This window comes from Apus apus, chromosome 2 (assembly GCF_020740795.1).
Source record: "Apus apus isolate bApuApu2 chromosome 2, bApuApu2.pri.cur, whole genome shotgun sequence".
Classification (NCBI taxonomy): domain Eukaryota; kingdom Metazoa; phylum Chordata; class Aves; order Apodiformes; family Apodidae; genus Apus; species Apus apus.
In genome coordinates, this window is record NC_067283.1 from 17257753 (window position 1) to 17284804 (window position 27052).

The following is a 27052-nucleotide window of genomic DNA, read 5'->3' on the forward strand; positions in this document are numbered from 1 at the left end:
TTGGATAGTCTGGCCTATTTCTTGCTTATACTGTCAGGGAAAGATTGACTGCTAGTCCTCTGGAGATAAGGTCTTGGACAGTAGGTGGACATGTTCAGTGACTTCAGTATGCTGCTATTAACAGCCTGAAAGCTAGATAATTAAAATATTGACCTTCTAACACACAGCCCCCTCTTTCCCTGCCCCCTCCCCCTGACCCCTCAAATTCAGGAATGGTAGAGAAGTAGCACAAAATGACAAGTTAATGGCAAATCACTTCAATAAAACACTTGATCATTTTTCTACTGCGCATATTGTAGTATGTAGCCTTATATTAATGTTGCAGAATTTCAGTTGAGATTTGCCTATGCTCTGCAACATGTAGGGTTTTTTGCTTTAGTTGCCCTTGTCATGGAGGCTGAATTTGCCCTATTTTATCAGGCTGTGCTTGTACCAAGTCCCTTCCTGTTCCTTGTCCCCACAAAATGCTTTCTTATTAAATTTCCTACAGTCCTTTTTATTGATGATAGTAACAAAACAAATGACAAAGCAGGTGGTTCCAGTAACAAGATTACTGATGGTGTCAGATGTGGGACTGGTTATGCTGGAAAAAGACAGTAGATAAAATGTGCTGACGACCCTCTGAAGTCTTAACTGTGGTGCTATGGGAGGATGTCTCTTGTGCTAGTACATTGGGCAAAGGTTAAGCTTAAACTTCTGAACTGACTTTCCTGATGGCTTACTTTGCTTTCCAGTGAGGAAATGGAAATGCTGATCAGTGAGGAACACTCTCTAACTTATGGGTTGTACCAGGCCTTGTATAGCTCTGTGGGTATTGGGAAATACTCAGTGCATCATCCTCTTGAAATAAATGCTAGTCTAATGCACTGCAGAGAGATTTTCTTCAATGAGATTGCTGTGTGGCATGAGCACAGTAAATTTGTTCCAGAACACAGCCGACACATCTGATTCATACTCCGTCCTTACCTGGATGACATACATAGTGTAAGCAGCCCCTGTTTGTAAATCTTGAAGCCTTAGTTTCCCCTGCCACGCTGGAATTATACATATCCCTTAAGGCTATACCTATGATGAGAGAAACCCTGAATGCTTCCTGCTGAGCACCTGCAAGTAATGACCACTGTCTGTTTAGATCATCTTGGATGGCTTCTGGGTAGGCAGTTGACTCCTGAAAGTTCTTCAAAATACAGAATCTTGTGGCACTTGCTGCTGTAACGTGCCAGTTGGGCTTTCCTCTCTCATTTACATTTGAGATTCTGATGTAATAACTCTCAAAAACAGCCAAAAAGACATGCAGCATGTGTACAAAACAGTCTAACAAGCTTCATGAACTGTGGATAAATGGGAACCTGTATCCATGGGCTACATACTTATTTTAGTATGTAGTGATCTCTGGATTTACAGTTCTTGATATTCAATGTAAGTTGACTTTTGGCTCAGTATGTAAATGTTATCTAGTGTGTATGGTGTATTTAAACCTTTGGAACACAGTACAGCAGCTTGGATGTGGAATACTTGGTATATGATGAAAATACCTTGTGAATAGTTAAGAAATGCCCAAGCCTTTTGCTATTAGCAATCAGAACTGTAAGTAACAAACTCTTGACACCAGCTTTGAGTTATTAAAAGCCTTATCAGATCAGTGAAGCAGCAACTTCAAACTCAAAATGCATCTGGAAGTTCCACATAATGTTACAAGCTCTCTTGCTTACCATTCTATTTTATCTTTACTCTTTAATCAATTAATGAAAGGTGGAAGTCTTTTTTTTTAAAAAAAAAACAACTTTAGCTTTACAGTTTGGTTATCTTGTGTTTACTTCTGAAGCAAACACAAATGAACTGCATTGTTGAATTCATTAAATCAGTAGCAGCAAAGGCATATAAAACCTGAGTGCTGAGACCGATGAAGCCCTCAAACAGAAAAGTAGTTTATCCTGGGTGGGTTTTTCTGTGCCTGTGTTTGCACATATGCCAACAGTTGAAGATGAAAAATGTAGAACAACACATGCCACATACTGAGGGGGGGCAAAATAATTTGTTCCTGCTAGGGCAGCCAGTCTTGGTGTGTTCTGATGAGCTGCTTTCTGACCTCTGTCAACGGGAGCCAGCTCTTCTAGTGTGGTGTGTTACCTTTCAGGGAGTTTCAAGCACAGTTAATGGGACTGGAGTGGAAAGAGGGAAAAGAGGACAGAGAATGGGAAATGACAGTATGGGCTGGTGTGCTTGCAGCAGAAAGTTCGTCTTCTGAAGATGTTTTGTAGTGTGCACTGATGTGATTTTTGGAGGAAACTTTTACATGTAGTTGCATGCTGTGTGAACTAGAGGATCGTGGGAACTAGTTGGGAGAGAAAGCTGAGTGGGCAGATGGTTCGAACACTCACAGACACTGTTGTGGGGATGTGCCTATGTGGGTGGTGGTTGGGAAAGAGAAAGAAAAAGCTGGCTGACTGTGAGACTTGTAAAGATCAGCTGTCAAATGATTGATAGGTTCCTCATCATTTGACCTTGGTGTATCCCTGAAGAACCAGTAAATATGCTCTTACTCTTTTTATTGTGGCAATTGCTTGAGTGCAGAATCCGTTTTGACTTGACTACAGTATTTATGTAAACTTTTAAAGAAGCTTTATAATACCACTTTGACAAAAATATGTGGTATGCAGTGTGGAATGTCATGCTAGCTTAACTGTTTCTTTGTATATCCACTTGGATTATAGGATAAGTTTTCTTTTTTCAGTATTAAACCTAGTTATGTGAAAGCAATATCAAACTACAATTTTGCCAGAGTAACATGACTGTGAAGGGGTAACTGAAGATACAGGTGGGACCTTGCTTTAACCGGGGAACTTCAAAAGCTGTGATATTCTGGTTTTAAAGAATATTCACTTTGCTACTAAAGAACACTCAAACTTCCATTTATATCAAGAACTACTGAGAAACAGCAGTATCTTTGAAGCTTTTTATATGAGACCATTAAGTGATATCAGAACTATTAGGAAAACAAGTCAGCTGATACTTTGTCGTATTTAAATTTGAATAGTTAACTGGTGCTCATGTGTCATACTAAAGTATCTGAAGATGTGTAGACACGTGCGTTACCTTCTCTACTGTTTTTAGTTTTTGCTTAAAGAGGAAGATGAAAGTAACAGTTGAAGAATGCTGGAAATCCTGGCTCCCTCCTGTTGCTGCCATATAGCTCTTGACTTCTTCCCTCCCTATTTTGCTTGCTATAAAGCTTCTAGCTTATATCTTGCGGACGCCAGCAGTCCTAATTAAAAAATGCAAAAGACTACATGTCAAGTTAGTTCTAATCTAAACTGCTAAATTGCAAATTGAAATTGCCTGAATTACCTGCAGAGCTTGAAAATATTTCTGACCTCGTTCTTCTAGGACATGAAGTACATTCCACATCACAACTATTTTCATCTAGTCCTGCTGCGAAACCAGTCGCTTGAGTAAATAACTAAAACATGAGCTGCTTGGGCAAAGGAGGGCAAGACATATGATGAACAAATCATTAGAGAAGAAGCGTTCTGTACACTGAAGTTTGCTTAGTTGACAACACTCGTAATTAAGTGCTGTGGCTTAATAACCTGTTTGTGTTCAGCCAAACACTTTTTATTTCAATCTTTGTAATAAGAAAACTGCTTGAGTAAAAACAACAGATCTACGCTTTAGTTTATCTAAAGTTAGAATCCTGTTGGCTGCTGCCCTATCAGCTGAGTCTAGTTCAGTAAAGCTTTTATTTCTGGTATCACTGAAGCTGCTATCTGCTTGTCCAGAGTGGTTGAAGTTCAAGTATAAATAATCAATTTTTTTCTTCAGGCTCAACGTCAGTAAGACAGTGTTTCTGATGTCACTGCTAGTGACAATTTGAAGTGTAAAATGCCTCTTGGGAAATCCAGGGTGCTTTGGGAAACTTGCTTCTTGAACCTATAGTAGTTGTTTTACAGATGCTAAAGAAGCAAAACTACTCTTGCTAATGTTTTCTGACAGTTAGAAATGTCGATATTCTCTTTAGGTGAAAGGTAGTTTTGTTTGCATTTGGAAATACTAAAAAATGGGATTTTGCATAGTATAGCCTTAGTACATGAAATGGCTGGTTTAAGTTTTGGCAACAGATTGCTTGAAACTGTTCCTGCTGCTTCACATGGTAGAAGGCATCTGTATGTGAATCCATTAGAAGGATGTTCTAATACATGTCAAAATACGAAATGTTAAACAACAGTATGTACAAATTTCCCAAACTGGGGAGAATTCACCCATGTTTAAAAAGTTTTAAATAAAAAATAATAAAAAAGCACAGCGTAGCTTGTGTTGTGGTATTTAGGTCATGCTGCAACTTTACAATCTGTATGAGTGGCTTGCCTTCTGAGTTTCTCCTTAAAGTAAGAGAGATGAGGAGGTTTCTTTATTAGCTGCTGTATCTTTTCATACCTTAACTCAGGGGCAGATTTAACACTTCTGGACGTTAAACTAAAATATTGAGGTGACGAAATAAGAGGCAGGATTTAAGAATGAAAGAGTGCATGGAAACCGGAAAACACCAGGCTCATTTGAATGTAAATGGAATTTCTTTGTTTCCCGACTTTTTGCTTAATGCTGTAACTGTTGAATATAATGTGTGTTGACTGTTATTCAAAGAAATCAACAAAAAAATAGAAGTCCAGCTGGGAGTGACTATTAATATGAACCTTTCCTTTTGATTACTGAGATAACTGACTATACCACAAATAAAGTGCGGAAGAAGCTAAGCTAGCACTGAGTCATTGTGTACTGCAGATTCTTCCTTATGCAGTGCACCTTTCTTACAAAGGGAAGAGAATTCTGCATAGCTGCAGTTTGCGAGTTGGGTGGCAGATAAAGTCTGTGGCCTCCACTGCCAGATCCCAACCTGTGATACAGGGAGTACTTCAGAGTGGTGCCCATGTGGATTTTCCAGGTGTGTTGGTACCTCCCATCCTGCCAGTGAGAAGGGACTTGCTTGAGCCATGCAATTCAATTGATGTAAGCACTTGCTGATCTTGGACAGTGGAGAGCAATGCCTGAGGACAGATTTGAGGACTTTACCTTAGCAAGGTGTAATTTCAGTGGGAAAGTGATCCTTATATTTCTGTCTTCCAAGAGGAAACTGTGCTCCTGTCTGACACTTCAAAATATGTGTTTTCCCATTCAAGGATTAACTTCCTCAGCTGTCAAGGAAACTTTATTAAGCTTACATATGAGGAAGGATAATTTCACAAATACTCCTGCATGCAGTAGCTCTCTGTGCATGTCATCCTGTTGCTCTGCTCACCCATCTCCTGGACTGTGGGAGTAGTAGTCAGCGTCACTGGAGGATTGGGTTTGTAGGTGGCATGTGCAGTAGGGACACCCAACTGTGGGAAAATATTTTTGTAACTGGCTTAGGCTGTGTGACCTCATAGGAGATGGCAAAAGCTGCATTTCAGTGTTTGGGGAACTGGAGGCTTTTCAGGAAATGAAGGATTGGACAGGCTGTCAAAACTCTACTTCCAACAAATCATGATAGTGTTGTTTTTTCTACTGAATAAATTGTTGGCATGTACTGTTATTATGGTCACATATTTTAAAAATTATTTTTCTGTTCCTTATTATTGAGAATCCTTAAAACCTAGATGCAGGTAGAGTACTGTGACTGCAGTCAGATCTTGATTACAGATTTTTCTAAATATAGGCTGTATGGTTTTTTTTGTTCCTGATTTTTTCCCCCACCCCCCACCCTTTTCCTGGCCTTAAGAAAACATCTTGTTCTTTTGCTTTACAGGCTCCAGATAAAAGGAAAGCATTAGAAGAGACCAAAGCCTACACAACTCAGTCTCTAGCCAGTGTTGCTTATCAGATCAATGCACTGGCCAACAATGTATTGCAACTGCTGGACATCCAAGCATCCCAGCTACGGAGGATGGAGTCCTCCATCAACCATATCTCCCAGGTAATATTTTTTATATATATTTAATAGAGGACTGACAGCATTGGAGGAGGCATTATCTTGTCTCTTTTATTATTGAGCTGGATAATTATGTTGACTTCCTTGAATTCCCTGAATAACATGATAAAAAGTGGTAAAGCTTTTAAATATTTATGAAGGTCACTTTGTGATGGAGGTCATGACTGAAATGAAACAGTTCCTTTATCAAGAAGCACTAAGAATATATTTGGATTAAAGCAGGAGTTAATTATTAAGATTCCAAGATTTGAAGCTTCAGTTGAGGGAGGCATAGAGAGAAGGATTCTGTTTCTGAAGAAAATCCAGATAAAAGTACGACATGAGTCGTGGTATTTTGTTTAATGTTTCAACATAGGCAATAATCTTGTTTGTTTTCATGCCCTTGCAGGATATAATTTCCTGAGCTATGTGGAGAGGGAGAGGGGATTCACATGCTGCTTTGCCTACTCAAGCCAGACTCTGTCCAACCCAAGGCAGTTGCTAGAGTTGATGTAGGGAGAATGTGGAAATAGATAATGGGAAAGAAGAGGCCTGTTTCTGTCAGTGGCAGCCTTGTGTTCCCTTGGCTGAAGCATCACCCTAGCTGGCTGCTACTGAGAGGGGGGAGTCGCTCTTGCTGCCTGCCTTGTACCTGATCTGGCACAGGTCTGACTGTATGGCAGCTCAGCCAAAAAATGTCTGCTGTGTTTAACCTGGAAGTGGCTTATTGCATAACCAGGTGTGTGCTGTTCTAGTGTCAAGGAAGGGAGAAACAGGATCCACTCAGTTATTTCACATTTACATTGGTGTTCTGAATTGGGCCTGAGTGAGTTATTCTTGTTGAAATTCAGTTTTATCTTTGCTGGGCTTTGTGTTGTAAGCCTATCTGAGACACTTCATAAACAAATTTCAGAGGTTTCAACCTAAAATGTTCTTCGGTGGAGCTGGTGCATTTAAAACCTTTGTTGGTTAACCAATACTTTGTTAGTGGTACACCTTACACCAAATGCTTGAAAGAAAATGCTGCTTAGGCCTTTGCTCTGTAGGCCCTGCTAACCTCTGTTTACTGGTCTTTTAAAATAATTGAGGTTTCTAAAAATCTTTCTGTTAAATGACAGTGCAGTGGTTCATTGAAAGCATGTCAGCAGGGAGAAGATTCCAGTGCATGTGGAGGGGCCCTCCTAGTAACAGACCTTTCCAAAAGGCTGGTCAAGTTAGTGTGTGCTAAGAACTACACAGTGTTAAAAGCTGTATCAAGTATTTTAAAAGTACCTGCTACTGAAACAGGAAAGTACTCAGAGGTACAATTGATGTAGATAAGCTTCTTGTTATGTCAAGTATTTGGAGATGTCTTGATGCTCGGATTATGACTACCTTTGAAGCTGGATAAAGGAATGAATTTACAGGCTTTCCCAAGTGTTGGATTCCCTTTTATACTGAGCACGTATTTTCTTATGTGCTCAGAGCTGTAGTGTGTGTGAAGTGATTATTGTTAAATTCTCGTTGGTCCACTGATATGACTAACCATGGAAAAAGCCAAAATGCTTGATACTAGCACAAAAGGTGTTAACCCTCTGTACTGTTTGCCACTTGAATTGGAAGCACTATGCTGAAAGCTACTGAGTCACCTGATACATGAACTGTTTGCTAAAGGCTGTGAACAATCAGTGCTTTGTGGAGTTCCTGAGGAGTTTTTAGCAAGGTCACTTGCTTGTAGTTTCTGTCTTGGTTGGCCTTTCCTGAAACTAATCCTTGCTTATAAAACAACCTCTTCAGACTAATTTTGAGAATTAAAATGATAATGCACACATACCCGCTCAGCTATTTGCTTTGAAATGTTTCTACTTGGATGTTTCAACTGTCTATTAGCCTAGTGTACCGTTGCTAAACTTCGGAGGTCTTCAGTGTCCTTCCCTGTGTTTGTATCAGTCAATATTTTCATACCACTAGAACATGTTGAACATATTCTCAAAATTGAAATCTTTTCCATGAAGAAGTTATTGCCTAGAAACACAGACCTAAGACATTGCCAGTCAATTACTCAAACTGGGTTTTGCAGCACAGAGCAGGTATCTGTGAGATAAGGTATATTTTGGTAATGTTTCTGCTTAAAATACCTTGCTTCTTTTCTGTGGAAGAAAATCCTGTGGCCCTTCTGACCTGCAGGCAGTTTCTGTTGCCCTACTGTGTTTCAGTTCTTTATGCATGTTTTCCAGATGGATTCCAGACTAAATGGCTAAGTAGCTGACCTTGATTAGTAGCCACTCAATATTTCTCCTAACTATGTACCTTCTTTACTGGAGAAATTGCTCATTAAAAGTTAGGTGGTAGAGTGTTGTGTGCTAGTCTTGATACTGGAGCTTAATTTTACAGATGGAAAGTTCACTTGCTTTATAGGAAAAAACTAATTTGACTTTTGTTTCTTGTTGAGAGCGAACTGAAGCTTCACATGAGTGACTGCACTGTGATGAGGGAGCACTACTCTGAGCACATGGAGGCAGGGAACAGCTCCAGGAGTGGCTGTGCATAGCCGGAACAGAACCCTGCCCAGCTGCATCTGTATTTTCTGCAGTCATAGTTGTCTTTCAGCTGTAATGTGTATGTCTGGAGTGACCTGGCACATAATAATTTACTGCACCCAGTATGCAGAGCTGTGCACACACAGCTCAGGTCTTTGGCTTAAGCCCTTGACATTAACTTTGAGCTTGACCAAGCTGACTTGACCTTTCCAAGCTGCTCTGATATGGCAGAACTGAGACTTGATCACTGTTGTGGAGAAGTCTGTAGATGCTTCTGGTGTAAGAGATACTACTTACTCTGTTAGGCAAAATCTGGGGGGGAAAGATAGCAAGTCTCTGCTTTGGAACAACAATGAGCATCAAGGCTTCACTAAAGGCATTATTGCATATATGCCTCTGACTGTCTAGTACAAGTTTTCTGTGCAGTCAGTTACACTGCGTATTCGTCAGTTTCTATTTGGTGCTTTAGTTTGTTTTTATTTGTCTTGAGAATGGCCATACTTAGAAGGAAATTTTCAGGTAAGGTTTGAACTAGTTTTGATCTACAATGTGAAAACAGAGCCAGTTTGAGTGCTGTGCTGCTGTGTGCCATCTCAACTTTCCCTGTGGTACACTGTTGTAAAAAGGCCATGGAGGAAGGACTGGAGCCCCATGTGTTTCCTAGCAACCACTGCTGACTTGTCCATCCACGAATGCTAGCTAGTAGCACAGCAGCAGTTCTGCTGTGGCATAGATTGCCTTCAGTTGCAACAACCAAAAAGAATTTTTCCATGAAGAAGTTTGAAAAGCAATACCCAGGTGTTTTGCTTTCTTTGTAGCGCAGCAAGTGGAAGGTGTCTAGAATAGGGAGTATTTTCCTTTCTAGCAGTTTTATGGAACATGAGTGAATGCATGGACTAGACAAGGAAAAGGGGAAAGGAGATAACAGTTGACCTGCAGTGGGAGACACCAGGAAGGCACTTGGACAGTGAGGTAGGGAAGGAATTAAGACCTTAGCATTCGGCATATGATGTTTCCTAAGGTGTGCTGCAACTTAATAAATTAAGGATTTTTTCACATACCATGATGGGGAATTAAGTAAGTTGCTGTGTATTTGTGCTCTGAATGCAGTTTATGCTTCATTATGTTTATTTCCTATGTGTATTAAACAAAATTCTAGTCTGCTATTTAAACTCATTGTGTTAATTTCTGCCATTCTTGCCTGGGTCCCTGAGCCAATGAGTTAATACTTAAAATAAACATCCCTTTGTATCCCTCCCTTCATTCTGAAAATCAATGTCTTTTTGGGCCTATGTTCTTTTGCTCTTTTGACTTTCTGTTTCTTGGGGTTTTTTTCTGTTCTTCCTCGCCTCCTCTTGGAAACAAGAGCTGACTTAAACGTGCTTTTAAGTTAAATTTTTTGCTGCTCCGCTTTCACAAACTTCAAGAGAATGGACATAGGTCAGCCAGATTCATCAGAGGGGAGAGAGGTTGACAGGGACATTCTTGTTTACTGTGTCAAAACTGAAAAATGTAACAGATCAGTGCTCGCATTTATGTCAGAGCAGCTGCAGTACTGGGTGTACCAACTATTCATTTTTTTTTCTCCTGGACATAAACAGTTTTTAAATAGCTCAGTATTTAAATCCATGCATTTTGAAGCATGAAGGAAGCAACAGACTCCTTTTTAAGAAATGCTGATTTGCATCAGGAAACACAGCACGCCTTAAAGATTTGGTCTTAAGATTTTCTCCTGTATCTGAATCTCTCTTCTAATGTGAAATTAAGGACTACTACAAAACAATGTGTCCTGAAAATATAACTGTCAGCAAACAAAGCAATTTTTTCACCAGTAAAATTTAGAAGCTTTTAGAACCAAATAAAAATAAAAACAAATCCCTGCATTAGTTCAGAACAATCTTGCCTGTCACCATCCGTGTCTAATTCATTGCCCGTGTAATTCAAGTACTGTATGCAAGCATAAAGCCAAATGCCTTCCATTTCTACTGTATAATTGTCTAGCTAATGTCAGGAGTAATAATGAAATACACAGGATGTTGTATTTTTGGTAGGACTTCTGCAACTTAGAGCTGTAGCCTGTGTTGAATCACACACACACACCACCGGAGCAACCAGTCAGTACTGATGTGGATTAGGTTTCAGAGAAGCTCTGTTGAACCTTTTCTGGGGCTGAAGGAGTGAGGTCCTAAGTAGTTGAGAACACAGTAACTGATGTTTGATGCCAGGGAAAAGGAGCACAAGAGCTGCTAGGTGCTTAGGTCTCTGTTGTTTGAAGAGGCAACAAGCAGTTAATGTACAGTGGGGACTCTTATGTTTGAGTTTGTGGGAAGGACCTTTCTCTTGGAGTATGTCTGTCTGTCCTTTGGATTAATGTGATACACTGCATTCATGGATTGTAGTATATGATGACAACACAGTTCACATTTATGTTTGAAAGCCAAGAAATAGAAAGAGGGTAGAAAATGTGACAAATCATCTGCTGATGAATGTGGGTGGTCATGCCTAGGAACAAGTGATTATTTAAAGTACTTTAATGTACTCATGGATGGGAGCAAAAGGCTTCTCCAGATCCTCTTATGCTTCCAGAGGGCAGGTCCTTTTGCACTGAAGTTGCCTCTTTAAAAAGAAGAGGATGCTTACAACCCTTATCTTGTTCTCTGACAAGAAGAATAGGAGCTGGACAAAAGGACTGTTAATAACAAAGAAAATTAGCCAGAATTAGCAACTTGTTTACCACTGCTAACAAGCAGGGTCAATACCGGAGCCCACACACTTCAAAATATTATTTGGAGACCACTCAGGACATAAAGCATATCCTCAACAAATTTGGAGATAAGTAAGTTAGGAAAGGTGGTTCGTATGCTGAATGGGAGAGCTTCAGTGCAGAGAAACCTTGAGAAACTTGAGGATTGAGCCAGCAAAAACCTTGGGCAGGGTAAAAGGACCTGTGCCTGAAGTGAAATAACCCCATGTATTTGTATGTGCTGGGAGATGACTGTATATAGCTATGCTGCTGAAAAGGAGCTGGTGTGCTGGTAGATGCTGTGCTGAGCATGTTCCAACAGCACAAGGCCATCTGAGTAAGTGAAAGTGTGGCAGAGCTGCATTGAGAGGAGTGTGGCTGGTAGATGAAGGGTAGTGATTATCATCTGCTCTGCAGTGATGAAGCTTCACCTGGAGCACTGTGTCCCATGGGTTTTTTTGTCTTTTTTTTTTTTTTTTTTTTTTGTCGCTGCTGCCTTTTTCAAGAGCAATTTAGGGAAACTGGAGATAGTCCAGCAGAGCTGGTTGCTGAGATGGTCAGTGGCATGGAGTATGGAGCCTACAAGGAGAGGCTGAAAAATTTGTGCTTGTGTAGTCTGACAAAGTGGAAGCAAAGCACTGACATAATGGTAGCCTAAAAATACTTCACTCTGGCTCTATCATCTTTGCAATTAGTCTTTCTGTCGGTAGTGACAGTGTAATGTTGAACAGTTAGCCACAAGTTGAAGCTTCGCTGGTTAGTACACACAGTTGGGAAAATTTTGAAGGGTGCTGCAGCACTGGAACAGGTTACCATTTGGAGTGACTCCTCTCAGTGTTACACTGCAGCAGCTGGATATATCCTAGAAGCTGGCTTTGTATCCTTACAGGGCACATCATAAGCTATAGGAACCAAATGGTGAGGTGGGACACAGTTACAAAGTCAGGGGAGAAACTGCTGCTCCATGTCTACAAATCCTTAAGCTCCGCTTACACACAGACTTTCTGCACGTCCAGAAGTGTGTGAAGAGACTAAATGTTTCTGCAGGAGCTAGAGAGTCATCTAATGGTGTATACATTAGAAAGACAATGTCTTCTCTCTTATTCTCTTGGACTACTCTTGCATGTCAGCAGACACAAATATTCCAAATATGATGAAGAAACTTGCACCTTTTGTTTAGATTAACCTTGCCTCGGGTGACATTCCCTCTCCTAATAAAGTGGTAACTGTTATCTCTGAGGCCTTTGCTTCACATCCTGTTCTTCCTGTGTTACTGTGTACTGTGATAGAGGCCAAGGCTTCAAGACGTTGTTCCGTGCTTGCTCTGGTTATCTGTCTGCTTATGAAAATTGCTATTAACTTTGTGCATATCAGCTTCTACATGATATGTGGAAATTGCTCAGAATGTAGGGTAATGTGTAAGGGTTGCCTTGTCAGCTGTTCTGTTGAGAAAATTCCCTTCATGACTGCAAACGAATACACAGGACTTGTCTTTAATGTCTATACAGTTCGGCTGATGCAGTAAAAAAACTCAACCCAACACATGACCACCACCGACAAAAATTTCCAAACAAAGCAAGCAAACCCCTATGATACTTATGAGGGAGCAATCACACTGCCAGCCTTTCTGTGATGAGGAAGGGCCATTGCTTTGGTGGAGAACAAGGAACTGAGCCAGAAACTTTTGTTTCCTGGCTTTCTTTATTCCCACTTTTTTTTTTTTTTTGGTGAATGCAGGGTTTGAGTGTGTTTTTGAGGAATGGGGGAAGCTGTGAAATTTAATAGCCATTGAGTGTAGTGGATTCCTTCACATGCTGATTCTCATTCCAAAGTCTGGTCAAAGGGTAGTTTGAAAGCATAGTTTTCAATGTGTTTTAGACCACTAAAACCTCCTTTCTTCTGTGAGAATATTTGGCTGTAAGCTCTAGGTACCTCATTAAATACTAAATTAAGAGGCCTGATGCAGCCCCTTGTTTTCTGAAGTCAAAGCAAAAAATCCCAGGACTGGAACATTACTCTGAAAGGCCTTTTTTTGTGTAGAAAAGGAGTAAAAGGTGTTTGCACAATTTTTCTTTTTTAATGAAAATCTCTTATCTGGAAGGTATACTGCATGCATGAAATGCGTCACTAACCTGCTGTAAAGTCTCATATTGGTCTTTTCAAGGAGTCTTTATTTATTTATTTTATTTCAGATGCATCTGATTAGATTGTTGCCTGAAACTGATTTTTCTTCTATTTCAAGTCTTGGTAAACCAGCAGAGCTCACATGTGTATATCTTCTTTTTTACATTGAATTAGGGTTTTCTTCATTCTGTCGATGTTTTAGTGGCATAAGGACAAACCAAAAAGGAAATGCATTGTATGTGGTGATGGTTATAAAGTCTAAATGTGTCTAATACCAGCCATCAAAGCGTTAAATTGATCACTGTATCTGCATCATCCAATGCAGCTACTTGAAATGCTGGTTTTCATGGTAGCTGGGTAGTGTTATGTAGTGTTATGCTTGAGCTGACTGTATTTGGGGAAAAGGAGGGGACAAGCAAGTACGGTAAGATTATTGTGGAGCAGATGAGTCTCAGTGGTACTGCATCACTGAAGGTACCCTTCTTCATAATTTGCCACTCAAACACATGAACACATGCTGCTGGGTACTTGTGCCTGGACTTCTTGTGCTGTTCAGAAGGGAATATCTTAGTGTTTTCTGCTGGCTGTTTTAATTAGGAGGCATGAAGTGCTTAGTTAATGTTGACCTGCAGATGTAATGATTCACACAGATGTTTTACAAGCCAGCAGTAACATTCTACCACTCTTTGTACTGCTGCTGGTTTGACTTTGTTCTCTCTACCAGCAGCCTTTTGAGCCCATTGGTATCTGTTATCTGTGTCTTGTAAAAGCTGCTTTTCAGATTATATATATGCAGTGAACTGTTTCTTCTGTTAGTTTATGAGAGGCATGTGAATTATTTGTCCCAGCTTTACAGAATCACAAAATTGTCATGGTTGGAAAAGACCTCTAAGATCATGGAGTCCAACTATCAACCCAGAAAAAAACCACCATGCCCACTAGAGAGCGTGTCCTGAAGTGCCATGTCTACATGGGTTTTTTAATACACCTCAACCACCTCCCTGAGCAGGCCGTTCCAGTGCCTATCCACTGTTTCAGTAAAGAAGTTCTTCCTAATATCTAGTCTAAACCTCCTATGGTGCAACTTCAGCCATTTCCTCTAGTCCTATTGTTATTCACTTGGGAGAAGAGGTCAATACCCACCTCCCTACAACCTCCTTTCAGGTAGCTGTAGAGGGCGATGAGGTCTCCTCTCAGCTTCCTTTTCAGACTAAACAACCCCAGTTCCCTCAGCCAGTCCTTGCATGACTTGTTGTCTAGACCCTCCACCAGCTTGGTAGCTCTCCTCTGGACATGCTCCAGCACCTCAATGACCTTATAGTAAGGGGGCCCAGAACTGAACATTGTACTTGAGGTGTTGCCTCACCAGTGCTGAGTACAGGAGCACGATCACCTCTCTACTCCTGCTGGCCACACTATTCCTGATGCAGGCCAAGATACTGTTGGCCTTCTTGGCCACGTCGACACACTGCTAGCTCATGTTAGATGGCTGCCACCTAGCACCCTCAGGTCCTTTTCCACTGGGCGGCTTTCCCAACCACTCTTCCCCAAACCTGTATCAGTGCCTGGGGTTGTGCACGAAATGCAGGACACAGCATTTGGCCTTACTGAACTTTGTACAATTGACCTTGGCCCATTGATGCAATCTGTCTCTGCAGGTCCCACTGCAGAGACTTCCTACCCTTGAGCAGATCAAAACTCCTGCCCAGTTTGATGTTGTCTGCAAACTTACTGAGGAAGCAGTCAATCCTCTCATCTCAATCATTGATAAAGGTACTGAACAAGACTGGCCCCAAAAGAAGAAATGCTGATAACCTCTGTTGTTTTATTGTAACTTTGAAAAAAATGTGTGTGAAGGGAATTCATCCAACTGTTAATCTTATTGAATGCTTGTGGCTGCTGTGCACTGGTGTGTGTCACTTCCCAAACAACACCTGGGACAGTATGACCTGTGCATCACTGGGGCAGTCACAGAGAACAAAGTGAAAAGTTTCCTTTTACTGTAATAGAAAAAAAGTGTATGTGAAATTCTATTAACTGATACAATTTATGGCTAAACACCAAAATAGAAACAAGCTACCAGGAATGCTATTTTTTCGGAACTACTTATTCCTCTAGAGAATATTGTTGAATCTTGACTGACCCTCCTGCTAGTGCCATGGCAGAAAAGACATCATGGTGTTAGTGGAAATAAAATTGTAGATTTGTTTGGTTAGAAGGTGTACTGTATGTAAGGTTTTTACTTTTTGAGAAAAATTGTCATATGTTTTGAACTAGCATAATATGAGTGACAACTAGTGGAGGACAGGATTCGCTTTTTCAGTCATTCCTATTTGGAAAGATGGCTGTGCATGTTGAAGTAATAGCCATAAGTATGTATGCCTTCCTTGATTTAAAAAAAATAGATTACTAAAACTGTAATTTTCCTTTGAATGTTCATTCCTGGTTCCAGCAAATGAATTACATTATTAAATACTTTTCTGTGATACTGTGCCTAATTATATCTTATGGGCACAAAAATATAAGTAGTACATGAATGTGGGATCACAGTTCTTATAGCTGTTTAGCAAGTTATCAAAGAGGAGGCAAACAAGATATGACTTTTTCCTCAGTGTACCATGGTATGAATACTAATGTGCAGTAGTTTAGTAGCTTCACCTGTTCATGCCTAAAAGCACTTGCTTTTTTTGCCCTCATAGGTTATCCTGGGATGGTTATTTACTGTGGATCCATCAATACAATTCAGTGTGGTGTCACTTGGGGTTTGAAGCATAGCTTGCTGTTTCTCTAATTGGCTTCTCAGTTCCTTGCATGCAAGAGAAAAGTAATGTCAACCTGATCTTGTCATGCTATCTCAAATTCCTGTATGTGGCAAAACCAGGAGCAACAAGAGTGTGATTAAAAGCTATCAGGCTTCTGTACAAAGTGAGAACAAGTAGGATGGGAACCTTAGAGTTAAGAGGGGTCATGATGGAAATAATAAAACATACCATAGCTTCAGGGAAGGTCTGGTGGGCCGTCTTTTGAAAATACAAGAACAAGGAAATATTGAATAATGACTGAAGAGCTTGATTTTATCATAGGAAATTCTGCTTTCTTGTTGAACTCAGTGTCTTGTGGGATTGTTTTTTCTTCTTTTTAAGTTTGTTTTTTTTTTTTAACTGTGTTCAGAACTAAACAGTGTAAGGTTGCAGGTTAAGCCTTCAAACCACAAATCAACCTTTATCTGACTGGAAAGGGGGTAAACGTCATCTTTAGGAAGCTGATCCATTTATAGGATTTTCTTGTGTGTTGTTACGTATTGGGCAAGATGCAGCAATGGCCGCATGTAGTAAAGGACTAAGGGATGAATTGTGCTGTGGAAAAGACTTGTCTCCTAAACTAGGCTGGAAAAGATGTTACTGAAGTTTTTCAACAGTGTACGTAATTTTGCTCTCTAATAGCCAATAGGTAGTGTATGGTAAGCTAATAAAGTGCCAGCTTATGTGGTCTAGCAAATTGTTTATTACTCATATTTAGAATAAGTTCAAGTACTATTTTTAAACCTGGATGTTTTTTTTTTAAAAATAAAGTTAGCTTGAAATTATGCAATTGATCTGCATGTGTGTCTTGGAAGATTAAACATACCATTTGAAAGTGGATGAGCAGTAGAAATATTATTGAGTTCTCCAACTCAGGACACTTTTTGCCTGCTGTGATTACAAGTGAGACACTGAAGTAACTGAGGACAATTTCCATTTGGAAGGTGCAGCCTGTAAGTCATAACAGAACTGTGCTATTTTTGTGTTAATTATGGATCACGAAGGTAAAGAGATAAGTCCAATCAAGTGGCCTGAAAAAAATTAGACTTTCTCAGCTAGTGTCTTACTGCTGCCACTGTGTGTGTTTGGTGCTACTCTTACATCTGGATGCTAAAACAGAAAAGAGAGAACTGGGGGCGTTCTTGGTATTTTGGTTAAAATAACATGGCTTTCCCTTTTCTTAGTATGGGCTGTGGCACATTAACAAATAATAAAACTTCAGGAAATGGGGGATGGTTTCCATAAGCTCTCACTGAGAGAAATTCAAGTTAAATCACTTGGGATTTTGCTGCTTTAAGCACTCCTGCATTGCAGTGTGACTCTTGGTTGGCAGAGAGAACTATCAAGCTTCAATCCCAGTTAACTTGCTGCTTACTTCTAGACCTCCAGACATGGGCGCAAAAGGAGCTTGATGAGATCACAACTTCAAGTTACTTGCATCTTACTTTCAACTCAACATCTTTATGAAGCTGTTTCCCTGAGCTGCGTTAAATGTATAGTCCTTCAGTCAATGCAGAAACACTTCAGAGATGCTTTCCGCTACAGCTGGTTGAATGACTTGAAATAAATGCATCTAACACATTTATCCTTTTGGAAATTACTTGAAAAACTTTCTGAAGACTGTTTTCCATGTGAAATGTCTGAAATAAAATTTAGAGAATGCTGCTGACTGGTCATTATTGAATAATGGCAGGTCACCTGGTTTTATATTGTTTAAAAGCATCATCTAATCAGCAGAAACACAAAAAAGAAACATGGTGTGAATTTTTCCAAAGGCATTTTTAGAAAGCAGAGGTTCTGCAAACAATTATGTGATCTAAGCAAACATCCTGAAAGAACAGATTTAAACAGTCTGCAGTTCTTATTTGAATGAAGATAAATACTTTTCCTGTGTACTCTACCCCTTCTGCCTATTTGCCTAGGTTTTGTCAAGGTGGTGGTTCTTAAAACAAATGCAGAGTTGTTGTTTACGTTAACTATATACTTCTGGGAGTAAACGCTGTCTGTATGGTTGGATGGATATACACAACTTAAATCCAAAAAGTACATTGACCTCCCTTAGAAAAACTAGGCCTCACCAAAGCAGTGGGGAGGAGGCAGGGCACAGAAGTTTGCACAGCTGTCTTTGTGTAGTCCATTACAGTCCTGATGTACCCGTTTATCTCTTGAGGAAATATTTTACTCCTCACCAACACCTCCCTCCCTGATTAAGGTAACTGGAGTGATGTATTGATCCCAGTCAGTTTCCCATGCAGTTAGGTTTCTTGTGTAAGTTCAGTAACTCTTGAGTGTGTTAGGTGCTCAGTATCACACAGGTCAGCAGCCAGGTGTGACCAAGTGAGTCTCTGATGCTTGTTACTGCAGAGCTGTAAGGCCATCTCTTGAAATGTTGCAGTGTGGTTCAGAGGCATGTAACCCACCACAGTGTTTGGAGCACCTCTACCACGGCACTAGTGTACCTTCCTCAGCTTTAAACACTCCACTGGTCAATATTTGAGTAGTGTATGTCTAACTTTTGCCTGACGTGAGATTAAGACATGGTCAGTCTCTTTTTTTTTTTTTTTTTTTTGCTGTATTTTTCTTGTGCCAGGCAGTGTATTGATCTCTGCCTCTCCCTTACCTCAAACTGTGACCAGTTATGCTGGAGACAAGATCTTGAATACTACAGAGTTCTGGCTGCTTCTTTCTACAGACTTCTTTCTCTGTGTCATCCCCAGTGGCAGACACTCCTCCCCAAGTGTTTGCAATCAAGTTTAATCATTATGATAATAACTGCATAGTGGAAATGTGTAATTTCTGAACACATGATCGGTCTGACTAATGAATTTTCTGTAACAGTAGCAGGATAGTGCATTCAACATCAGGGATGTAGTAATGTCCTCCTCTCTTACTGCTCACAAGACTTCTCTTCAAAACTCACACTGGCTTTCAGCCTGCCATCAGGCTGCAGTTCAGCTGTACTTGCACAGGGTCCTCTGCTGCTTTTACTTAGTCTGGAAATATATTGGCTGGGAAAGGTTGTGGTTCAGTATGTGTTGATAGGACTGTGGAGGCCATGTGTGATGTTTCCAGCAGATTCAGTTGCAGTATTTCATATCAGTCATGGCCAAGAGTAGGACGCTAAGGGAAATCCATTTATAGAAACAGTGTGCAACTTCCTCTTCTAGTTGTGTGCGAAAATAAATGGCAATGGAGAAGCAGAGCAGCCTTAGCAAATCTATCTCTGCCCTGTGTCTTCTTCCCCACCCTATTGAACTGGTAAATGTCATACATGCTTGTGATTTGGTTGTCTGTCTTCTGCTTTTACTTAATATATCCCAACTTACAAGAAGTTTGTATGACTCAGTCCAAAATACACACAGTCTTAGGAAACATATGATTTTATATTTTTTTTGCTTCTTTTTGCTTCTTTTTTGCTAGAATATCTTGATAGGCTTTCATGTACAATTCTGTGGAAACGGATTTCAGAAGTTCAAGCTGAGTTAAGTTTGTGATGCTTTTAAGCTTGTCCTCTCTTGATGTACTTTCAGAAGGGATAGCTGGTTAGTGATGGGGGTTTGAGAAAGAGGAGACTGAGGCAGAGTTGTTCTGTCTAACTCTAGATTTGTCTTTCAAAACAAGTGAAGAGCCTGTCAAATTCTAGTTGTTTTAATGTCAAAGTGGCATTGAAAAGCTTTTTCCTGTAGTAATATGGTGAAGGTAGTATGAGTAGCAAGTTAACTGCAGAGTGGAGTAAGTATACTGAAAACCTAAGTAGGATCTCTAGTGGCTAAGGTTTGCTGCCATCTTATTTTATTGATAAGACTTGCCAGCAATGGGACAAGAATAAAAAACTGGCCATTGTTGGTTATCCTGCCACTGGAGTAGCACTTCATCGTGTTGCAACTAAGTTGCTTGCCATAGCAACTTGCTTTCTACAAAATCTTTTGAAAAATAATCCAGAACTTGTAATAATTCTCTTCTGGAGAAAATGTGGTCTTGAACCTTTGAACATTTAGGAAACAAAAGAAGAGAGAAATAAATTTCCTGTGTGGTTTGCTGTCTTTGTGGCACTAAGCCAAGAGGGTTGGTGATGTAGATTAATGCAGCTGTTAGCCATTTGATGGCAGTTTAGTTAAATTACTTATGAGTTACACTTGGTGCAGTGCTGACCCAACTGAAAACCAGCACATTTCCCACTGGCTTATATCGCTGCCATCAAATGAGATAAGATCAAAGAGGTATAGGAATAATGTTGTCCCTTCAATGATTTGTAGAAAAATTATGTTGGTGGGTGGTTAAAGGATACTCAACATTGCTTCCACATGTACTGTCCCTGTTTTATATCTTAGGAAAGCAATCTGTCCCAGGACTACCAATCTTAGACACCTCCTAGGCCCTGAATTCACGTGGGAAAGGTTTGGGGGCAGTTGGGAGAAGAATTTTTCGTGTGTGGATGTGGTCTTTGCTTGATTTTTTTTGTTGGTTTTGGGTTGTTATTTTGTTTGTTTGTTTTATTCTTTAAGAGTAAAGAAATACTTGTGTATGGGCCTAAAAATTAGTTTGGAAAACTTTCAAGTAAATACCTGTAAAGTAAATCAGAATGGGTTTTATGTGGGAGTTCTGTAGCATAATGATTTTTTTGAGACGGGCAATAAATCTGCTATTTTTTTTTTTTTTTTGCTATTATAGGTGATAATTAAAGCAAAGGCCCGTTTTGACTTTGCAGTTTTTGTTTGGGGTTTTTTTGTTTTTGTTTTGTTCAGGGATGGGCATTGTGGCTTGTCATTATTCTAGCTTTATCAGTTCCTTACCTCAAACAAACTTTCAGAAAGTTCAAACTTGTTCTGTGGAGTTTATTTTTTTATAGGCTTTTTTTAGATGGTTTCCTTTTCAGCCACCTGCAGTGCTTTTTTCAGTTGCACATGTTCATCTCCTATGAAGCTCCATTTTCTGGCACACAAAATGCTTTTCGTCTGACATACAATTTTGTTCTACTCCCATGGTACTTCTGTGGTGAGTCCAAACTACTGAAGAAGCCTTTTAATTTTTCCTTTCTGTCCTTGTGCTTTCCTTCAGTCAAGTTTATATTTAGATTTCTATGTTTTGTTTAATTCTAGGCAAGTGCATTACTTCCAGCAAATAAAAGAGGGACTTACTTGGCCACTTTATAATGCTGAAACTCTCATGTGGAGAACGTGCAAAAGCATATTTTTCCTTCTTTTTTAAAAGTATTTTTTATGAGCTTACTCCTGCATGCGTATCTTGAGGAATACTCAGCAAAAAAACCCCTTGAAATTACTAAAATTTAATTTCAGGTACTGAAATACACTCACAGTTGAGATTTTGACTTTACATTATCCAAAGCATTTATCTGCTTTTTAAGACTGAATACATCCCAACTGTTGTTCTGTCACAACCCATCAGTAGAATTGTACAATTGAAACACTTTTCTTTTAAAGTGTCTTCTATTTTAAATACTGGTTTTAATCAGCAGATTTTTTTCATTTCTGGCTTGCATCCAAATATAAGTCTTTGGTTCCATTTAGATAGCTTTTCCTCTTGGAAGCTTCTATTAGCAGGGCAACTGGTGTTAGTTAATAATTGAAATGTCTGTTCAGTTCACTGTGTAGGGTATCTGTAGCTCACTAGAGAAGTCTTGGCGCAGAGGGAGGACTGAGTAAGGGAACTGTCCTTCAAAAAGGTGTTTGTCTTACAGCATGAAATTCAAGTGGTTGCTTAGCCATCGTTAACTTGCTTTGTACTGTGGTTTTGATCTGATGCAGATCTGGATATGTACTTCCTGTGGTACAGTGGTTGTGAAGTGGTGGTGTGTGGAGTTCAGCAACAGCTGAATTGCCAGCAGATATTAAAAAGGGCATTCTAGAGTGATCCTGGACACAGGGAACAGGGATTAACACCATGAGAGCTACTTCTCTCTCCCTCACCCCTAGCTTTTGACACTGAAAAGCCAGAATTTAGGATGTAAGTAGAAGATAATAACAAATAATCTCCCCGTCTCCCCTTTCTCTGTGTCTTCTCGCAGAGATCTACATCAGTGACCTGTTCATGAATTTAACCAGCTGTTGAATTTGAAAGACTAAAAAAATAAGAATGCAGAAATTCATATTCTATTCCCTGTGAACATGTACCAGAGGTCACTGGAGGGCTTACTTTTTTTTTTTTTTTTTTGAGTAATGCTCATGGATCACTTCTTAATGAAGTGTATGTACATTTGGTTTTCTCTAATGGCTAAAGTCAACAGTAGGTTTTGCCAAAGCACAGGAAGTATGATCCGTAATTCACTTCTGCATTTTCACTAGCAATTAGAAATATGAGTAGAAGCTGTTTTACAGAGAAATCTGGGGTATCTTTGTCACTCTGTTTCAGTGTGCTCAGAGCAGACAACTATGGCAGCATTGCCTATACCTGTGTGCCCACCTACCCTCTGTGTCTCTTCTCAAGGCTGCTGCAGGTGGGCAGCTTCCAGAAGCTTGCCCAAGCAGTGAAGCGACTTGCTGGGGTGTAGCACAGGAGGTCTAGTGGAGCCAGGAATAGAGAGCTTCAATCTGCCATTTTCCAGGCTCTTGCTCTTGGCCATGGGCTCATCCCACCTCTTCCCTTCACTTGACTGATGTCCCAGCAGACAGCTGCCTCTTGTGTGCAGGGCCAGCTGCTTCTGCAGCACTGTCTGACCTCCATACTCCAGATGTTTGAAGTTCCATTTTCCTCATGCTTATGTGAACTTTTGCAAAGTACTTCTGGCATTTCACCAATGCAATGGGGAGGAGAGAGGACTGTTGTCTTAACTGTTCTCTTTCTGCAATGAGGACCTCTGTAGAGCTGCTAAAAATCTTTTTCTCTGTAGGATTTAAACTTTGTCTTCGGTTGCCATCTGCCAGTCTTCCTTCCCACATTTCTCTCCCTATTCCCAAAGATACTCGTATAGACTTCCCCTCCTTATGCTCTCTGTTTGCATCATTTTCCTCTCAGTGAGGGGCAAGGGGGGAGGGTGTGATGATCTCTCCACAGGTGCTCCTCATTTATAGAGCCTAATTCTGCCAAGTGGCATTTCGTAGGTGACACTTACTGGTTTCCTGGTTGTCCCATTTTATGTTCTTAGCATCTTGCATTAATGTGCTCTGAAGGACTGAAGGATGAATATATGTCCTTCATAGCAGTTCCCTGATTTCCAGTTGGCACCAGGAAAGAAAAATCAGGCATGAATTCAGATCTGGCTCTTGGATGAGAGGGCTGGTTTCTTTGCTCTGATTCTTGTCCTAGAATGTCATGCACCTGCTCTAAGCCCCTCTGGTCTGTCCTTTCTCCATGCTCTCTTTGTGCATGTTCCCTTTCTGCTCAATTTTTCTCCAGCAGAATGTGTGACTAGATTTGCCAATAGAGTATGCTGAAAAGCATCTGTATAAATAATCCTTTATCTGAACAAACCTTGCTTCCCTCTCTTTTTCCATGCTGTATAGATGTATGTGCCACTTCACAGACTGCATTTTGGAAATTGGGGTCTACGAATCCAGCTCTCAGTGAATTCTGGTGGTCTTTTGGGAAGAAAGGCTTCCAGTTTCGTAAGAGCAAGAGGGCTAAGGGTGAGGCTATTTGTCTATGGTCAGCAAGCTTTAAGCTGTTTCTCTATCTCTTCATTTTCAGCTTCTTGATTTTTAATGAGGCTTATCAAGGCCTTCACTCTTCCACCTCCCTCCCCACTCATCCCCCTTTTTTTTTTGAGAGAGAAATTAGTATGTTAACACTTGAAAGCACATGTTCTGTTGGTCAGGAATCAAATCAAATCAAACACTTGCATGGAAGTTGGTACAACTTAAGAAACATAATTCTGGAGCAGGACATGCTGTGGATGATGTGCCTTATTGTTTTACATTCTCTGCTTCTGAATTTTAAAACCATAGAGCAAGCAAACTGTCCTGAATAACATATACTTCCCTTCCTGACTTCTAACTGACTGCCCTAATATCCCAGGAAAAATACTTACATCAAGGTATAAAATATCTTCAAACCTTTGCTGAAATCTGGTCTGCTTTATGCCAATGGTGATTGGTAGGAGAATGAGAAAATCTGCTAGTGTATATACAGAAAAAAAAACCATTAAATCAAGGGCTAGCTCCACAGGATCAAACTGGCATATAGTCTGCATTCAGACATAATTGAAGAAATCCAAATATAAACTGTCAAAATAAAAACCACAGCCACCTCTTTGCAGCTCCCCACCAATGTTGGATAATCATAAAATGCATTGTTAGCATTGGATTTTTATAAGCATATTACAAATATGTATTGTTTATGTAGACAAGTGTATTAAAAATACGTGCATTTACATGTGTTACCTCTGTAAATACTTAGTATTTCTTTCATTAATTTTTGTTCTGCCTAGTGCCTTTCCACCTCTGATGATGGCAAACATTTTATATAGACTCTGCAAGTTACTGTGTATGTATTGATGGCCTTGCTTTATTATGTTAATCTGTAAAAGCTCTTGATTGTGAACCCTCTTTGCAGGTATCAGATTATGAGACACGGCTTATCTGGCTCCTGTAGCCTTTTACCTCAAGAGGCCTGGATTTACCAGGACTTCAGGCAATGAAGCTTTCTGGAGAGCCTGTCCTACTATTGTAACTTGTCTGTATGCTGAAGGAAATGTGTGAGAAACTTCCATCTGTAAACCTACAAGAAAACTGCTGGATTTGCAGCTCTGGAAATAAAACTCTTAAAGCTATTTCAGTTGTCTCCTACATTGCCAGCACCACATACAGAGCAAACACACAAGGTGAAACTTGGATGGCTAAATGCTTCAGAGATGACAGGAGCCCTGTCTTTCATGGTGCAGCTTCAGAAGTCATGGCAGGGTATTCTGAGGATTCTCAGATGACATTAGACACTGGTTTTCAGGCAAATGACTTTTAGCCAAAGTGAAAATTACAGTGGAGGATTGTATATGTGAAACAATAAAGCCTTGAAATCTTTCTATTCTTAAAAGAATTTGTGGAACTGAAAAAAAACTAACAAAACACCTGCTGCTTTTTCTTCTCCTCTTACTTGTTGCTAACACTGGCTTTCTTCTATGGATTGACTGATAAATTTACAGTACTTAGCAGAGTTTATTCTGGTGACTGCCCAAGGGGCTCTTAAAGATATCTTGAGTTCATCTCTTGAGGGGTGGGGAGGTTGGTGGTAAAGGAGGACCTTTCCCCCTTTTACTCTGAAAGTGAGAGATAGCCAGTATAATAGTTCCACTACGCTCTCTTCAGATGAAGACTTGTTCAAAGCTACTTAGAGCCTTAAATTTTGCACAACTGATGGCTAACTGGGCATGATTAAAGGTTGCATCAGTCTTCTACCTGAGAGACATGATTGGTGCAACCAGTCATTAACAACAGGGCAGTGCTTCTGATATTTTCTTTCAGTATTTTTATGTTTCTCAGATGTTGGTTAACTTAACCTGGTGTCTGTTCTGAAGAACTTGGAAGAGACAGAAACCCATCAGACTGCCTGGCTTGGTCTATAACTGAGTTTGTGCAGACACAGCTAAGGTATTCAAGCTATTTCTGATAAATGGGAATGACAGTTTTAATAGTAGAGCCTCATACCTTGGAGAAAATTCCCTTGGGATAAATGAGTGTGTGCATGGCAATCAACAAGAGTGAGCAGTGCCAGCTGCACAGGTGCTCTGTTCTCTGCATCTTCAGTGAGGCCAGGCTTGCTTAGCAGTGTCGGATGTGCCTTGAATCCATAATTGATCTTTCCTGTAGAATATTTCTCTTGCAGTTTAATAGGTTCACGTTTCTCCTAGTTGAATATACTACATTTTCTTTTAAATTTCCTTCAGAAAATAACAGCATAAAATCGTGCTCTCCCTGAAGGAGTTATCTGTCTAGCTGAGCTGATTAAAGCTGGGGATTTTATTGTCCTTTTCATAGGTCAGACTTGCTTTCTTGCAGGTATCCTGTACAATTGGAATTGTCCAGGATCTCTTCATTGTTGTTATTCAAGTAACTGTAACTCATTTATTTTAAAAGTCTTATGCAATATGCTTTCTTTATGGAAGTAGCAGTGGGACAGACCTGTATTTCTAAAACAGTACAGGTTCATGTCTTTATTCTCACTAGATATTTTTTCATTTCAGGGAAGTTTATTGTGTAAGCTATATAGCAAGACAATGAAAATTGTTTTGGAAAATTACATTAAGGGTTAATATTAAGCTGGGTCTAGGAACAAGTTGCAAAGAGTGAGGATTTTATTTTTTAGCTTTATTAAGGGATGCTGAAAACACCTTAGTGTTTGTTTCTGAGGTGATGTTTCCTTTGGTTAACACTACAATTTATGGTTTGGGTGTAAAGCTCTTGTAGTACTTAATAGAAAATGTTTGTTGGTGTTTGTTATACTGTTTGTAACATTCAACTAAACATATTTTACTGCTATTAGCAACTAAGTCTGAAAATGTGTCTCATTTTTATACGTATGAGAACAGATACTACCTTTTGTATTAAAACATAAACAAGTAAGCTTGGAATCTAGATAGTTGTCCCAGAGGTCAAGGAAGGAAACTAAACTTCTTTCTCTGCACCACTCGCTGTCCCCCATATTGCATAGTTATATTGACTAGGTTCAATCTGAAACCTGTATCTTTGTCCAGTATTTTGTGTAACGGGCACAGTTTCTGCTGAAAGAGACACCATTTTTAATGGGTTTCTAGCCTGACTTGATACGTCAAATGTAGTGTTCCAATTAGCTTGTCTTTGACTAGAAATCTTACTACTTTTTTCTTGTGCCATTCTTTTCTCTTACACTGCCAACAGTGCCCTTTGGTTAAGGGAATTTCACTGCTGTCAAATATAGAATGAATGAAATACTGTCTGCCCCACTAACATGCTTTTCCATAATGCCCACTTGGGCATAGAATCATCTTGGGTTG

At 39.9% G+C, this 27052-nt stretch overlaps 1 protein-coding gene across 12 annotated transcripts in view; it reads left to right on the forward strand.

Annotated features, from left to right (window-relative positions):
* Window positions 1–27052, forward strand: part of ABI1 (abl interactor 1) — a 77383-nt gene that overhangs the window by 16965 nt on the left and 33366 nt on the right. For all 12 annotated transcript variants that reach the window (XM_051611806.1, XM_051611807.1, XM_051611797.1 and 9 more), the window contains exon 2: window positions 5783–5950. In XM_051611806.1, the coding sequence (XP_051467766.1) occupies window positions 5783–5950 (168 nt within the window). The remainder of the gene's footprint in view (window positions 1–5782; window positions 5951–27052) is intronic.